This window comes from Anas platyrhynchos, chromosome 16 (genome assembly GCF_047663525.1).
Source record: "Anas platyrhynchos isolate ZD024472 breed Pekin duck chromosome 16, IASCAAS_PekinDuck_T2T, whole genome shotgun sequence".
Lineage (NCBI taxonomy): Eukaryota > Metazoa > Chordata > Aves > Anseriformes > Anatidae > Anas > Anas platyrhynchos.
The window spans coordinates 10,297,720-10,311,344 of NC_092602.1; the positions used below are offsets into that span (position 1 = coordinate 10,297,720).

The following is a 13,625-nucleotide window of genomic DNA, read 5'->3' on the forward strand; positions in this document are numbered from 1 at the left end:
GACATCACAGAATCACAGAATTTCTAGGTTGGAAGAGACCTCAAGATCATCGAGTCCAACCTCTAACCTAACACTAACAGTCCCCACTAAACCATATCCCTAAGCTCTACATCTAAACGTCATCATCACTTGAAGCCAAGAAACCACATAAAAACAGCCAACAGCAATGCAGTTTAAAAAGGCTTGCATATTTACAAATCAAAGAGTAATTTTTAAGTGTATTGAAGTACCCAGTCCTTGTTTCCTTGTTCAAATAATAACTTGAAATGTATAACGATGTGTAAGCAAGTCAATGTTTTCCAAATAGACTTTCTTTCCAGAACAGAAATTAACATCATAAATTATCTTCTCTTCTTAAAGATTTTGTAAACTAGACAACATATTTTTTGCAATATGAAAATCAGTCACTGCACAGTTCTATACATATTCGAATATTTTAATTGAATCAATATATCTATTAAATATGATTACAGATTTTTGGAGTGTTTACTGTACCTTTTCCTCCTCACTGAGTGGATCTCCAAGCTCATCCTGGGAAAAGTCTAAAAACGCCACAGATCCATCCATGGAACACACTAAGATACCCAGTCCATTAAGGGTCCTGAAAGAAATAAAGATATACTTTTGTCCTTTTGTCTTTTGTCATTGATGCAAAGGGGCAGTACAATAAATTTTGCAATAAACACTTAGCATGAAAAACCACAGCAAATATCAATGAAACCAAAAAAGTGGGACAGCAAGAAGAAAGGGCCATGACAGCAGGGGTCTGTGTGCTGATACTCAAAAGAAGGCAAATCAGAGACCGAACACAGGAAGGTAGCTTTAGACCAATACACCTATCCATGGCACAATCAGCACCATGAAAGCTTTCTGTAGGGGTACAAGAATATCAACTGAAGTATTCGCTATGAACAATGAAAACAAATTATAAATAGACTTGCTTCAAAAGACGTACAAAGAATTTGTCTACTAGCGGAACTACATGAAGGGGCCTTCAGCACATAAACTGATACACCTTTTTAAAGCCCTATAATTACTGTTTTGGGTTGTGTTTTTAAGAGGTCCACAAAAGATGAAGCTTCATCATGTATGGGAAACAACAGGTAGTCTATTTCTATAAAGAGCTTACAGTCTAAATAAACAAGATAGGAAGGAGAAAGGAGAAGACTGTAAGAGAGAAGCTATGTATGTTGGCTAAAGAGCTCTTCTTATCATCACTATCTGAAGTGACAAATAAAAAGAAAATAAAACGTGCATTTGAGCAGTCCTAAGATCACTGCACTCAGTAAAAATGTATTTTTGATTTTTGTTGTTGTTGTTGTTTGGGCTTTTAAGCAAACTCCACACGTTTTTGTATGTAGGGATATGCTGCACCACTCTTCCAGAGGTCTCAAAGGCTATCTTGGTGGAAGAGAGGAGAAAGCATAGACTGTAGCCTTAATGACATTGCAACCCTCCAATGGCATTATAACATATTACTACACGTTGGAAAAAAAAGAAGTTTTGACCAGTAACTTGCATTCAGAAACCTCAGAGACGGTGAGATAGTGGTTTACAGATGGTTTGTTACAGAAAATGAAAGAGGAAAGGGAAGCAAGCAGAACTATCTAGTCCTGTCCAAACTATTCCAGCAAAGCTTAAAAATATACTACATGCATCTGCATCATGGCTACAGGTGTTTGAAAACAGCTTTTTTGTTGTGGCTGGACTCTTCACACATTCAGAGAAGTTAGCCTCAGCACTGTGTAACTAGGTTAACCAACGTGATTCCAAATTAGAAAAATGATAAAGTCTTGTTTAGAGTTCGCTGCTCACCTAGCAGATAAAATTGCTGAGCTCCTACTGACCTCTGGACCCTACTAATTATTACGTGAAAACATAATGGTGCTCAGATATTATAACAATAGATCCAAGTCTAAAACTCTCAACTAGAAACCAGACAGCTATAACAAAATAACAGTATCAGATTTCTCTGAATTCAATCAGTCTGTTTTTAGAATTGGGCACAGGACTGGAACATGTTTCTGGGAACATTCCGTATTATTGACATTTTAGCCATACATTTGGATTTGTAAACAGGATATAAAATAACAAGCTTCCTGATGAACCTTTGTCTGTCTCAAATATCCCACAAAACCATTTCCTCGTAAATTGCAAAATGTTAACCAGCTATTACTCCCAATGACTTTATGCCATTGAAAATGTGCAATTTGCAGATGAAAAATTAAACACTTCAGGAAAACAAAGCTATTCAAAGCTATTGTACTACAACAACAGCAGTTCCCATGAAATACTCCATTTACTGGCCTTTATTAATGAAAGCAAAATGTTTTGGTTTTGAAATTTTGATCATGCTTCACTGAGCTTCATAGCAAAATTCACATGGCATACAGAAAACAAGAAGTTACACAATTACAAGCCTAAAAAATTACAACATAAGAACACAGTGTTATAGCTAACAAAGGTGTAATTCCAAAAGTCAGGAAATGCTAGAACTAAAACAACCTACGTGATCAGCCGCGTTTATATTATGAAAAAGATATATATATATATTATATATACACACACATAAACAACTCCCAATACTGTAAATTTCACTGATGCATAGGTGCAGAGTTTTATCTTAAATACCATTTACTGAGTAGTCTCATGTTTATTTTTTCCTTATTACTCAAGTCTTGCTGCAAATAGAGAACTGTTAACTTCTGCCTTTCTAAGGCCAGGCCTTTGATGCTCATTAGTTCCAACAGTGAGGCAGACCCCACTACTTGGGAACCACTTCTCCACTCATCATCTTTTTTTTTTTTCTTTTTTTTTTTTTTTAAAAATAAAGGGAGAAAAACCACAAACACTCAAGCTTTGAGAAGTTATTCTGGAGAGAGAAAGGAGTGCAGTCCTGGGGAAAACGGAAGAGGGAAATCGCAACTCTAATGCTATGAGAGATAGGAGAACCAAGAAGATATAAAATTGGAAAAGCAAGGCAGAAGTCAGTCACTGACAGCCTGATACTTCATGTCATTGATAGCAGGAGGAGTGTGAACAAAGGAACCTGGCCTACCTTCCCATCCCTGCTCCTTGCCTCCCCCTCAACTATGGTCATACCACCTCCTTCTATTGCTAGCAGAAATGGGGTCATGCTCCTGAATGCTGCAACTTTTTTGTTCTGAAACAGACAGCAAGAGCTGGTTCCAGCACAGCCAGGGTAACACTCAAAAAGCTAGTAAAGGATCTGCCACTGCTACACCACCAAAAGGGGTCGACCTAAGATGGGCAGGGGGAAAAATAATTTTCTTTTTTCTCCAAGGGAATATTGGCCTACAAGGTCCACTTGAATTTGTTATAACTGTATAGTGCAATAACTTTTCATGTATGTAATACAGGTAAAGCTCATCAGGTCCATCACAACATGTTATAAAATACATGTTACAGAAAAAAATTTGCAGAATCTTAACAAGTAGGAAAACATTCCACAGATAATTTACTTCATTATTTCCTAAACACATTAGTTTCCATCCAACTCTAATGTTACATAGTCTGAAGTGATCACATGCTAGTAGCTAGTGTCACACTACCAAAGATGCTGCAGAAGAACCAAACCCTTCAGGAACCAAGCATGTGCGTTCCAACAGATGTAATCTCTACTATTTCAGTGAATTTCCAGTTAACATCTGTAGCTAAAATTAATGATAACATTCTGGCTTTTCTAAGAAACAAACTTACCAGGAGATATCCATGATTGACTTGTCAAACAGTTCATGTATGACAACTAATGGCCGTTTCAGACATGTGAGCTTAAAATAGAAGAAACAACACTCAGAAATTTAGAAGTTCTACGTTACCACAAATATTACTGCATTAATACTTTCCCAGAGTCTAACAATATTCTCCAAACAAGAACAAGCCAAGAGATAGCTGTACGTGACATCTGAAGTGCCAGGTTAGCCTTTCTCTTCCTAGCACAGAAAAGCTCTGGAGAAGAATGGCTGTCTCTCAATCCTTCCCTCCTTTCTGAAGCATGAGGTCTTAACCAACTTTGCCTGTATATTGCAGTCCTCAAACTTTCTACCACTCAAAAAGTAATTCCACAGATGCTAAAGACAGCTTCTATTCTAAGCTTTATTGAGATAAGGATGTTGCAAACTGCCAGCACAAGAGGAAAAACAAAACCAGATGAGGCTTCACGTCCTCATTCAGACCGCTTACCCAAGTTAAGTGAAGCCTGCCAACAGCAAAGGAAAATTAACACAATTATTCTTAAAGAGGATTCCTCTACACTTATAGATCAGCTTAGTAATCAAGAACTGAACATGAAAATTCCCTGTAACGTGTTCTAAATCAGGTGCAATACTGTCAATCCAGTGGACTTGATAACTATAGTACGTAGTACGACCAAAACGAACTACAAGTCAACGTGATCTAAGATGTTTCATGCTCATTAGTAGTATGCCATCATCAGCAGTTATTTCTTTTAGCTATTTCGTTTTATCATAGGTCTGCATTGTGTACATACCTAGAGCTCTTCAGGGTAATGACTGTCTATAACTTCGCATGTCTAAAATACCTAGTGTAACCTCAACAGGCACCCTACATGAAATCATAGTATAAATATAAAGTAAAATATACTGAGTGACACTTTGATTTGGGTATGCACCAGTAGCATTGCCAAAAACAGATATAGTGTTATGCATTTAACTATTGATGGATAAATATCACACTGGAATCTATAAATAGTAGACTGCAGTTAGCAATTGGTGTGTTCTGGCACACGTTCTCATCACAAAGCCTTATAACCAGTTAAACTTATTCCCTGTCCTTTGCAGTTGCCAAACAACCCATCTTGCATTGATAAACATGAGACTAGCTACCCTTCTCTCAGCCAGAATAACAATTTTAGTTTACATTTTTAAAGTAAAACCCAAACTAGATATTGAAAACTTGAAAGTGTTTTTAAAAAAAAAACCTCATTCATTTTCACATTAATTTCCATAGCAAAGGCAGAAGCCAGGGATTGAAGCCAGAACAAAGCACAAAGAGGAGCCATATATACGCTCAGAAAGATCTGTGCCATGCCTGCTGTATTCTTTGTACCCATAAAAGCAACACAAACAAAACTAGACTATGAGTGATCAATGGGTAGGTGGGCTAAATATGGAATAATATTAGAATCTTTCTTACAAGAAGAACATGGAGATGGAGAACAAGTAAAAGACATAGGAAGGAAATATGGTTGGATTATGTTTATTAGCTGTGATAACACATAACCCTTAACCACAGCAACATATCTGCTCTTGGCTTTAGAATAGTAAGTTCATTTCAGGAATTAATACTATCCACTCCCTTTCCCCCATTTTAAATCTCTAACAACAGAGAGAATAAAAAACTAAACATGAATCTAAACATAAGACCTAATTCTGTACACATGACCTTTGTGCTAAACCCTCAAGTTACCCAAATAACCACATTAGTCAAAGCTGACACTTACCCAGACAGAAAGAGATCGATCCTTACTACCAACAGCGCAACAGCAGTAGGGACAACTTGACTTGGTGGAGCTCCCATTCTTTTGTTTCTTCTTGAAGATTTTTGGATTGAATTTCTGAACAAGTGAGATGCCACATCTTATTACAGTAATCAAATTTCAGTAGATCAGCTTTAAAAGCAAGCCTTCCATTTAAGAGTGAAAAAGATAAACATTTCATGGAAACAAGGTCCCTAACCTGACTCTATAAAAGCACTGACAAAAGCCCAATATGCTTTCTTAATCGAGATTTTGAATACCTTAACAGGAATGCCAAAGAACATTAATTTCACCAGTGATCAGGAACCCACTATAAATCTAAGTCACTGAACAGCTCACGATGTTGGTGTCTGGCATTTCTAACACGCTCCTGTGTTCCCCTCATCTTGTTCATCTACATGCAGTTCTCATATCATAAGAGCAGGCTGATTGTTTCCAGCATTAAAGTTGACATTTATTACACACCACCATGTGTTTGCTCTACTAACCTTGACACCTATCTCCATCTGTTGTCCCACTTATGCATACAACTATCAGAAGAAACATCTTACAAGTTTCACTTTAGGGATAAATTATTATGATTCACCCACCACTACTGTAACTGCCTTCCGGTGCCCTACAAAATCCATGTTGGTTTTCCATCCATCTCTCTCGATGATCTGAGCAGTAGGTCCAGAATTATTCATGGCATGAGCAGAAACAAGATAGTGACCATCAGGTGACCAGCTAAGACGCAACACATGTGTTGTCCCTCCACACTGATGAAATAAATCAAAAAACATACTAGAACTTTAAGCATGTCTGGCAAAAAAAATAGAACATATTTTTAATGCAAACTATTATTATTTTAGATTTAGGAAATATATGATTACTAAGTCTTCTGTGACTATAAAAGAATGACAGTACATTTCTCAGCACATCAAACATGTTTACACAGGAGATATAATGTAACTTATGAAGCCCTAACAAAAGGAGGAAAAGGAATCCAGAGAACTATTTTTAGAAGAAACGAAATGCAAGTCTTTTTGCATACAGCATGCTCAGTATTTATCACAGTTCTAGTTAGTGACATGCTATGCTGCAGCATACCAGTTGCTAACAATGAGACTTCAGGTTTCAAATCAGATCACACATATTCAGGTATTCACAGTCTATTATTAAGAGTAATTAATTGCACTAACCACGATACCTTAAGATCATTGCAAAACACTCCACTCACTAAGCACCAGCTTCTGTCCTCATAAATTTGACCTCCTGATTAAAGTCATCACATAAGTCAGCGCTAGGGTGCCAGATCCCTATCCTAAGTATTTGCCTTTTTCTGGTAGTGGCCAACAGACAACGCATAGAAAAGAATGCAAGAACGAAAAGAATGCAGTGTGCCAATACTTCCTCAGAATGACTTCTACATTTCCAGGAATTTACTTGTTTCCACAACCCACGTATACCTTTGGCATCTACAACATTCACTAGCAACTAGAGTCTCGATTTAATCACATGTTGTATGAGAAAGTAGCTCCCCTCCCACCCTTCTTTTGAATCTACTGTCAAATAGTTTGATTTGACTTGGCACTGTTAAACTAACTAATGCTTCTGCAGAATTGGAATTACTCTTACAATTTTCATTCACTTTGTAGGAATTTACTTTGGTAAAACATTCTCAAGTACCTCATCAAAGGGTTTTGTGATGCTAGTTTCCAATTGCCAGTCCATCGTTCGCCACACCTTCAAACTTCGATCATCAGCCTGAGAGGCAATATATTTTCCAACGGGATCCCAGGTCAGCCCTTTCACCAAGCCAGAATGCCCCTTTAAAGTGGCAAGAATTTCTGTACACACAGACAAAAAAAAAAAAAAAAAAAAAGTAAAGAGTAGTGTGTGGTTACTATTATGTCTTTTAGGACAGACTGTTAAAGAGATTTATGACATCTTGTTTAAACAGCATATTGAACATAACCTCTTTTAATGTACAGATGACAACATAGCAACAATACTGGAACATATACTTAAGCTTAAATTGTATAAAAAAGAGATAAAAAACACTGTTGACAGAGGAAGGGGTCCAAAACTCTTTATAAAAATACATCAAAACAGGAAGAGAATACTAGCAGAGCTCAGGCAGTTTAGAATAGCATGTTCAAGCAATGGAAAGCAGCAGTTTAGGTGGAACTTCAGTTAAATATTCATCCTTTCCTCTGTACCCAAAGATTATCACAACATATTCAACTTTTTCAAAGACGTGACTGAAGAGACACACAAGCCTGGCAGACCTGGTAACCTATTTTCAGCCATTCTCTTGCTTATCAGTCTGTTAGAGAATAGGCTGCGAGCACTGCACTGGCTACACAGTTAGCTTGAAAGTATAAAAACCTCCAGCATCAGTACTGGGAGCAACCCTAAAATAAACTGCAGTGTCTGAGCAACACCCAATAGGAGTTTTAGTTTACATCAAGTTATGTGATAAGAAGCAACCAAATAAAGGCACAAGTTCCTTAACTGCTGCGGACCTTTGCAGGTCAGCTGGAGGCCTTGGGACTTAGTGAATTGCCAGCACTGCAGCAATGGAAGAAGCAAAATGGCCATCAAATGTAACACTGTAAAATGTAAATGCAAGAATGTAAGTAGCTTTTGTTACTGTGACAGGGTGCTAAGGCTGCCCTAGCCCTTCCTTCTTCCTCCTCATTACATAAGGCCACGCTGGTTACTTAATATCAAGCTGAAGTTGTATATATTTGGGATACTGAAGAGATGGTAAAGAAGAAAGTGCATGTAACAATGACCTTCATGTAAGATCAGGAGCATAATCTGAGTGTAACTGTTGTCTACAGCAGCATGGAATCCAATGCTCACCAACAACCAAATTTGGAACAGAGACTGACTCACCATATTGCAAGCATATCAATCTCATAAGACAGGCAACCCATTGTCACACAGACATTTTCACAGTCCCTGACATACACCCATGGAGGGGATAATTTATTCCAAAGCATTACATACTCACATATCTGAAATGTAAGATTTCTCACCTGGAAATTTCACAGCATTCCAGATGACAACAGTGTTATCCACACTACACGATGCCAACCAGGCATCGTGTGGAGACCATGCTACATCCATGACATCTGTTTGGAAACAATATAAAACATCATCAGTAATCAAAAAATCCATTTTTTTTTTTTTTTTAAATAACTTGTGAGGCAACACCTTTTCCATCACTGAGAAATGACTATTTCTGAGTACCAGTAGAGTGGAAGCTAAGAAAGAACGTAGGAAAATGGAATTGATGCACTCCAATTTATAATGTTTAATGACACACACATCCAAGACAGAATGCAGTATTTAGTGATTATAGGAAGTACTAAAGCCTGTATAAAGTACTTCACCTTGCTTTGAATGAAAAAGTAACAGATATTGTAATGTAGTCACTTTATTCCAACATACCTGGACTGACCAAAGTGATTTTTAATCTTGATTTCATTCATAGTTCACATCAGCAAACAGAAAATGCATTTGAAATTACCTGGCTTATTCATCTTTTGCATTGCACTTTAGTATTTTTTTCTAAATGAATCCTAATATTCTGTTTTACAGAACTTGATCTTTGCCTATCAAGAGATTATAGTGAAATATAAATTCCTTAGTTAATAATTATTCTATTACACAGTTTGCCAGGAGTTACTTGCCAAATTGACATTTTGATTAAAAATCACATTTTTGTTAGATTTTTACTGTTGCCACTAAATTTAAGTTTTGAGCATGAAAATGCAATAGTAAAATAGTTTTTCAAAATGTGTACATTTCAAATTATGTTCATTCTGCACCTGTCAACTTACCCCCTGAATGGCTTCTGAGAATTGATACACACCTCCACTGCTCAACGTTAGTAAGTTTGCTACTAGAACCAAACACAGTGCTCGGTCCAATATATCTAATTAAAATAGAAACAATGGTTAGCAACAGAACCACATCATATTTTTCATGGTTTCTTTCTAAAGAATATCAGCTGTACGGTACAATTTTATTTTATATTCAGTTATTCCTGAAAAAAAAAATATATTTTTTCATAGAAAGTAATTCCAGTTATTAAAAAAAAATAGCTTCAGTAAAATTTATCATGCCCACCAACAGCAAAAAATGCTAGTATTTACGCTAACTTTTCAAATTTCATCACGAAGTTTTCTTCAATGCCAGAAGAAAATGTCTTAACCACTAGACAGGAATGTGACTGCCCAGGTAGACACACTCTCCATCCCAAGAAACAGGATAATAGACTAAATCTCCAGTATCAATGATGTGATACCACAGGTTTCAGCTCCATATGCACTAACAGACTAGACAGTGTGACTTACTTGAAATAAAATACAAAATTGAGAAGGAGGAAACATGCTTACGCGGCTCGTTTCCACACCATAATCAATTTGTCATCTCCCCCTGAAGCCAAGTAAACTCCATTATTTGACCATCGCACACAGTTCACACAAGCTGAAATGTAGAAAAGAGTTTGTAAGAAGAAAAATGAGAACAAATTGTTCTAGACTGGGGTACAGAATTTATAATAAGCAAAGCTAGGCAGGAGATGTTTAGGATTTAGGTGTGCTTTTTCCTCTCAAAGCAGTTACTCTGTCTGCTTTAGATAAATGAATTGGTACTTATCTGTCAGTAACAGTTGAAGAACTTAGTTTTAAAAACTATTCATTATTTAAAAAAGCTTCACCAAAAGCAGTTCAAAAGGAGAAATATTAATATTAATCTAGGAAAAGAAACTGCTTGTAGTAAATTAAGTGGGATTAAAAAGGAAAGGAAGAAAACAAGCATCTTGAAGAAAAAAAGGGACAGCTTGTTCAGGTAACCATTTCTTTTACATATAATATGCAAAAAAAACAGAATAATTTAGAACTATAATTGATATACTTCATATGTTGTTTCCTTTACATTTATTCCTTCTCTTGATCTTTCCTTCAGAGCTTACCAGTTTCTCAGAATGTGCATTATTACTTTGTGGTCACTGCTGGAATAAGTCTACAGGGAGATTTCCAACAGTATCTGTATTTTTCTGTGTATATTTCCACATCTTAAGATTTTCTACTCAACATCTAAAAACATGTATACAAAATATGAGACCCCTCTGATGTGTTTTATTGATTCTTTACCACTGGACAGGGCATGCTTTCTGTAATTATAAACAAATGTATTGCTTTAGCAAACTACCACCAGTCAGTAAAAAAAAGCCAACAACAGATCTGTTACCTAAATGATTGTCCATCTGACAAAGCATCTTGGGAATATTTTCATTCTTTTCATCTTCCTCTTTCAGGACAGGAGCCATATTCCAGATCACAACTTTCCCAGAATCCTGGCCTACAGGTGAACAAAAAGACCATCCTTTTAAATACACGCAAAAGGCAAAAGAGCTTTTCAACTTAATATCTGTTCCAGAACAGAGTCAGATTTTGTCACTACTGCAATGGGAACTTTAACGATGCCAACTGTAAGAATGAACTATTTATAGTTAAATTGCATTTAACAGGAGAGAAGATGCATTCAAAATCTAAATTGCAATTATGGTAGCCAACAAAATCATTATTTGGATTGCAATACTGAATAATTTTGCATACATTTCTTGAGCTATTCCATTTGTATAATTGGATTTTCTTGACCCAATAGCTCTATTATTTAGCAGTTCACAAAGCCAAACTTCACATTCAGTTCTTTTTCAAATAAAAAAATAAATTTGGCCATTATGAGCACAACTCAATTATTGCAGCCATTATCTCAACAGATGTCCAAGAGGATGAGCAGATCAAAAAATGTAACCCTTCCTTCTACAGTAAAAACAGTACTTTTAAATACATATTAATGACTTACATAATCAACTGTGTTTCAGATATCTAAGCGATATGTTTTTAAAAGGGACAGAATGATTAAAGTGTTGTGCAGGTAAAGATCATTGTAGCCCAAAATTCTGGCTTCTATCATTATGTATATATATGCAATATACCTTGTCCTCCTGTTGCAAACTTGGTCCCATCTGGGTGAATGTCCACTGAAAATATTGGCTTTCCTGAAATTTGAGAACAAGAAGGAACATACTGAATTGTTTTACAGACAAAAGAATGTAGTAATGCCAACGGAACCACAAGTCTTCTGCTTAGTGAATAACCTTCTTCTTCCAAAAACTATAGTCGTAAGAAATACAGCTGATTAAGAGTTGAAAGCAACATGCAGACAAGAGCGACAGCCTATTAAAAGCGTATATGGAAGTTACCAAGCCCTAAGAAACCAGAAATAACCAAGTAGACTTAATCCAGAACGATATGCCAAATGCCTCAAAGCAAAATAATACCACAATACATGCGCCAACAAAGTAAAACTGTATTCGAGTAAGGAATTTCTTCCAGGTTTCTACAGTTCATTATCTGATGACCTGAATAAAGTTTTGTTTTGGTTTCTGGTTATTTTTTTTCCCCCCAAATCCTCTTCAATCACAGACCACATGTGTTTGTCACATAATTATCCATCTCAAATTAAAATTCTGTTGTTACAAAATGTGTCTATGCAAAGCCTAACTTTTAACTTTATAGTTTCCATATAGAAAAAGGAAGACTAACTCCAATACTACTCTTCAAACCTCCGGTTCTCTAGATGTGACTTCTTTCAGAAGAAAACCAATAATTCTATAAAAACTTAAGCCCTAAGAAATAGCCAACAGAGCTGGGGAACAGCTTTGGAAACCAGACAACCCTTGCTCTCAGCTTATTCTGCTCTGACCACCAGATCCTATACCCTCTCCTACGTGCTCACTGTTCTTTCAACATTTGCAGAAAGAAAAGGGAGAAGGCAGAAGTAAACTTACTGTCTTTCAATGATACCAAAAAGCTAATACCAAGGATTATTTGAGGGAACACATGATTTCCACATTCAAATAACTTCTGGCACCAGTCTGACCATTTACAAACCAGAATGCTTCTGTAAGCAAGACCACACACACGTCAGTATAAGAGAAGACAATTTGTCCTAACAGCCAAAAGAACAAGCACCCACACACCAACACTACTTTGGTGTAAATTTCCCATGGATGTAAATTCTTGGATCGTATCTTCATATGTTTGGACATAAATGATAAAACTGTAGAATTTATCCAGATCACCCAACCAGTGGTTTGATGCTGCGACTGTATCATTTGTATTCCTTGACATTAATCTGCTAACAAAACCCTTGTCCCAATACCCAGTATTTCTTACTTCTTTCAAGAGATACGTATTCTGCTTCGTGTATTTTCTCTGTGTTGACTTGTTTTAAGATTTATTTAATTTGGATTTGTATTGCAATGCTGACATGTGATTCCCCTTAAATTTTTTACAGGCAGCCAAGCAAAGACCTTAACTAGAGTAAGATGGCACTCAACTTGCATTCCTTCCAAGTCCTTTAAACCACATAAAACACAAACTGAGATTTAGCTGTGTTTTTTCTTCAGACTGTTGAGTTTGAATCTATCTTTTATTCTGCTGACTTGAATGTAGCATACATGGCTAAGCTGGACACTTTGAGAAGCACAGGCAGGAAGCAAATGTTTTGCCCTACCCAAGATGTAGAAGGTCACTTAAATTAAACCGGTGCATCATTCAAACTAGTTTAACACACTGACATGGAAACGGGTTATTCTGTAGACCTTACAGGTGGAAGAGGTTAGCTTTTTGATCTGTCAACAATCTTAAGCAAGAAGTTACTACACTCCCAAGTCTACCATCAGACATGAGAGTACAGTGCTCCCTCCAGTGAGCCCTTTATCAAAGGTATTTAAGGTCTTTAGCCAGGTACTGACCTGACTCATTTTGTCTACGGATAATTCACAGAAACAGGAAACTGTTCCCCAGCAGGTCAGTGTGAACAACCACCTCCAGTACAGGGACACTGATAAGCACAACTATGACTTCCAGAGGCAACACAGCACCTATGAACGAGGCTTCAGAGTTTAGGCAGTTTGTAGTTAAACAATAGTGCATTTAAAATTGGTTTAACAGATGCAGCTGTCTCATACATGAAGACTTGTTCTAGTAAATATAATTATGTATAGACAGATATAACATCTTGCTTGCCTCTCTACCCT

The 13,625-nt window shown here is 36.6% G+C and overlaps 1 protein-coding gene across 2 annotated transcripts in view; it reads right to left on the reverse strand.

Annotated features, from left to right (window-relative positions):
• Positions 1 to 13,625, reverse strand: part of HIRA (histone cell cycle regulator) — a 33,925-nt gene that overhangs the window by 14,435 nt on the left and 5,865 nt on the right. For both annotated transcript variants that reach the window (XM_027469625.3, XM_027469624.3), the window contains exons 2-11: positions 11,517 to 11,579; positions 10,766 to 10,876; positions 9,910 to 10,000; positions 9,352 to 9,446; positions 8,545 to 8,640; positions 7,187 to 7,347; positions 6,109 to 6,276; positions 5,483 to 5,596; positions 3,721 to 3,791; positions 496 to 601 (exon numbers count right to left, since the gene is read on the reverse strand). In XM_027469625.3, the coding sequence (XP_027325426.1) occupies positions 496 to 601; positions 3,721 to 3,791; positions 5,483 to 5,596; positions 6,109 to 6,276; positions 7,187 to 7,347; positions 8,545 to 8,640; positions 9,352 to 9,446; positions 9,910 to 10,000; positions 10,766 to 10,876; positions 11,517 to 11,579 (1,076 nt within the window). The remainder of the gene's footprint in view (positions 1 to 495; positions 602 to 3,720; positions 3,792 to 5,482; positions 5,597 to 6,108; positions 6,277 to 7,186; positions 7,348 to 8,544; positions 8,641 to 9,351; positions 9,447 to 9,909; positions 10,001 to 10,765; positions 10,877 to 11,516; positions 11,580 to 13,625) is intronic.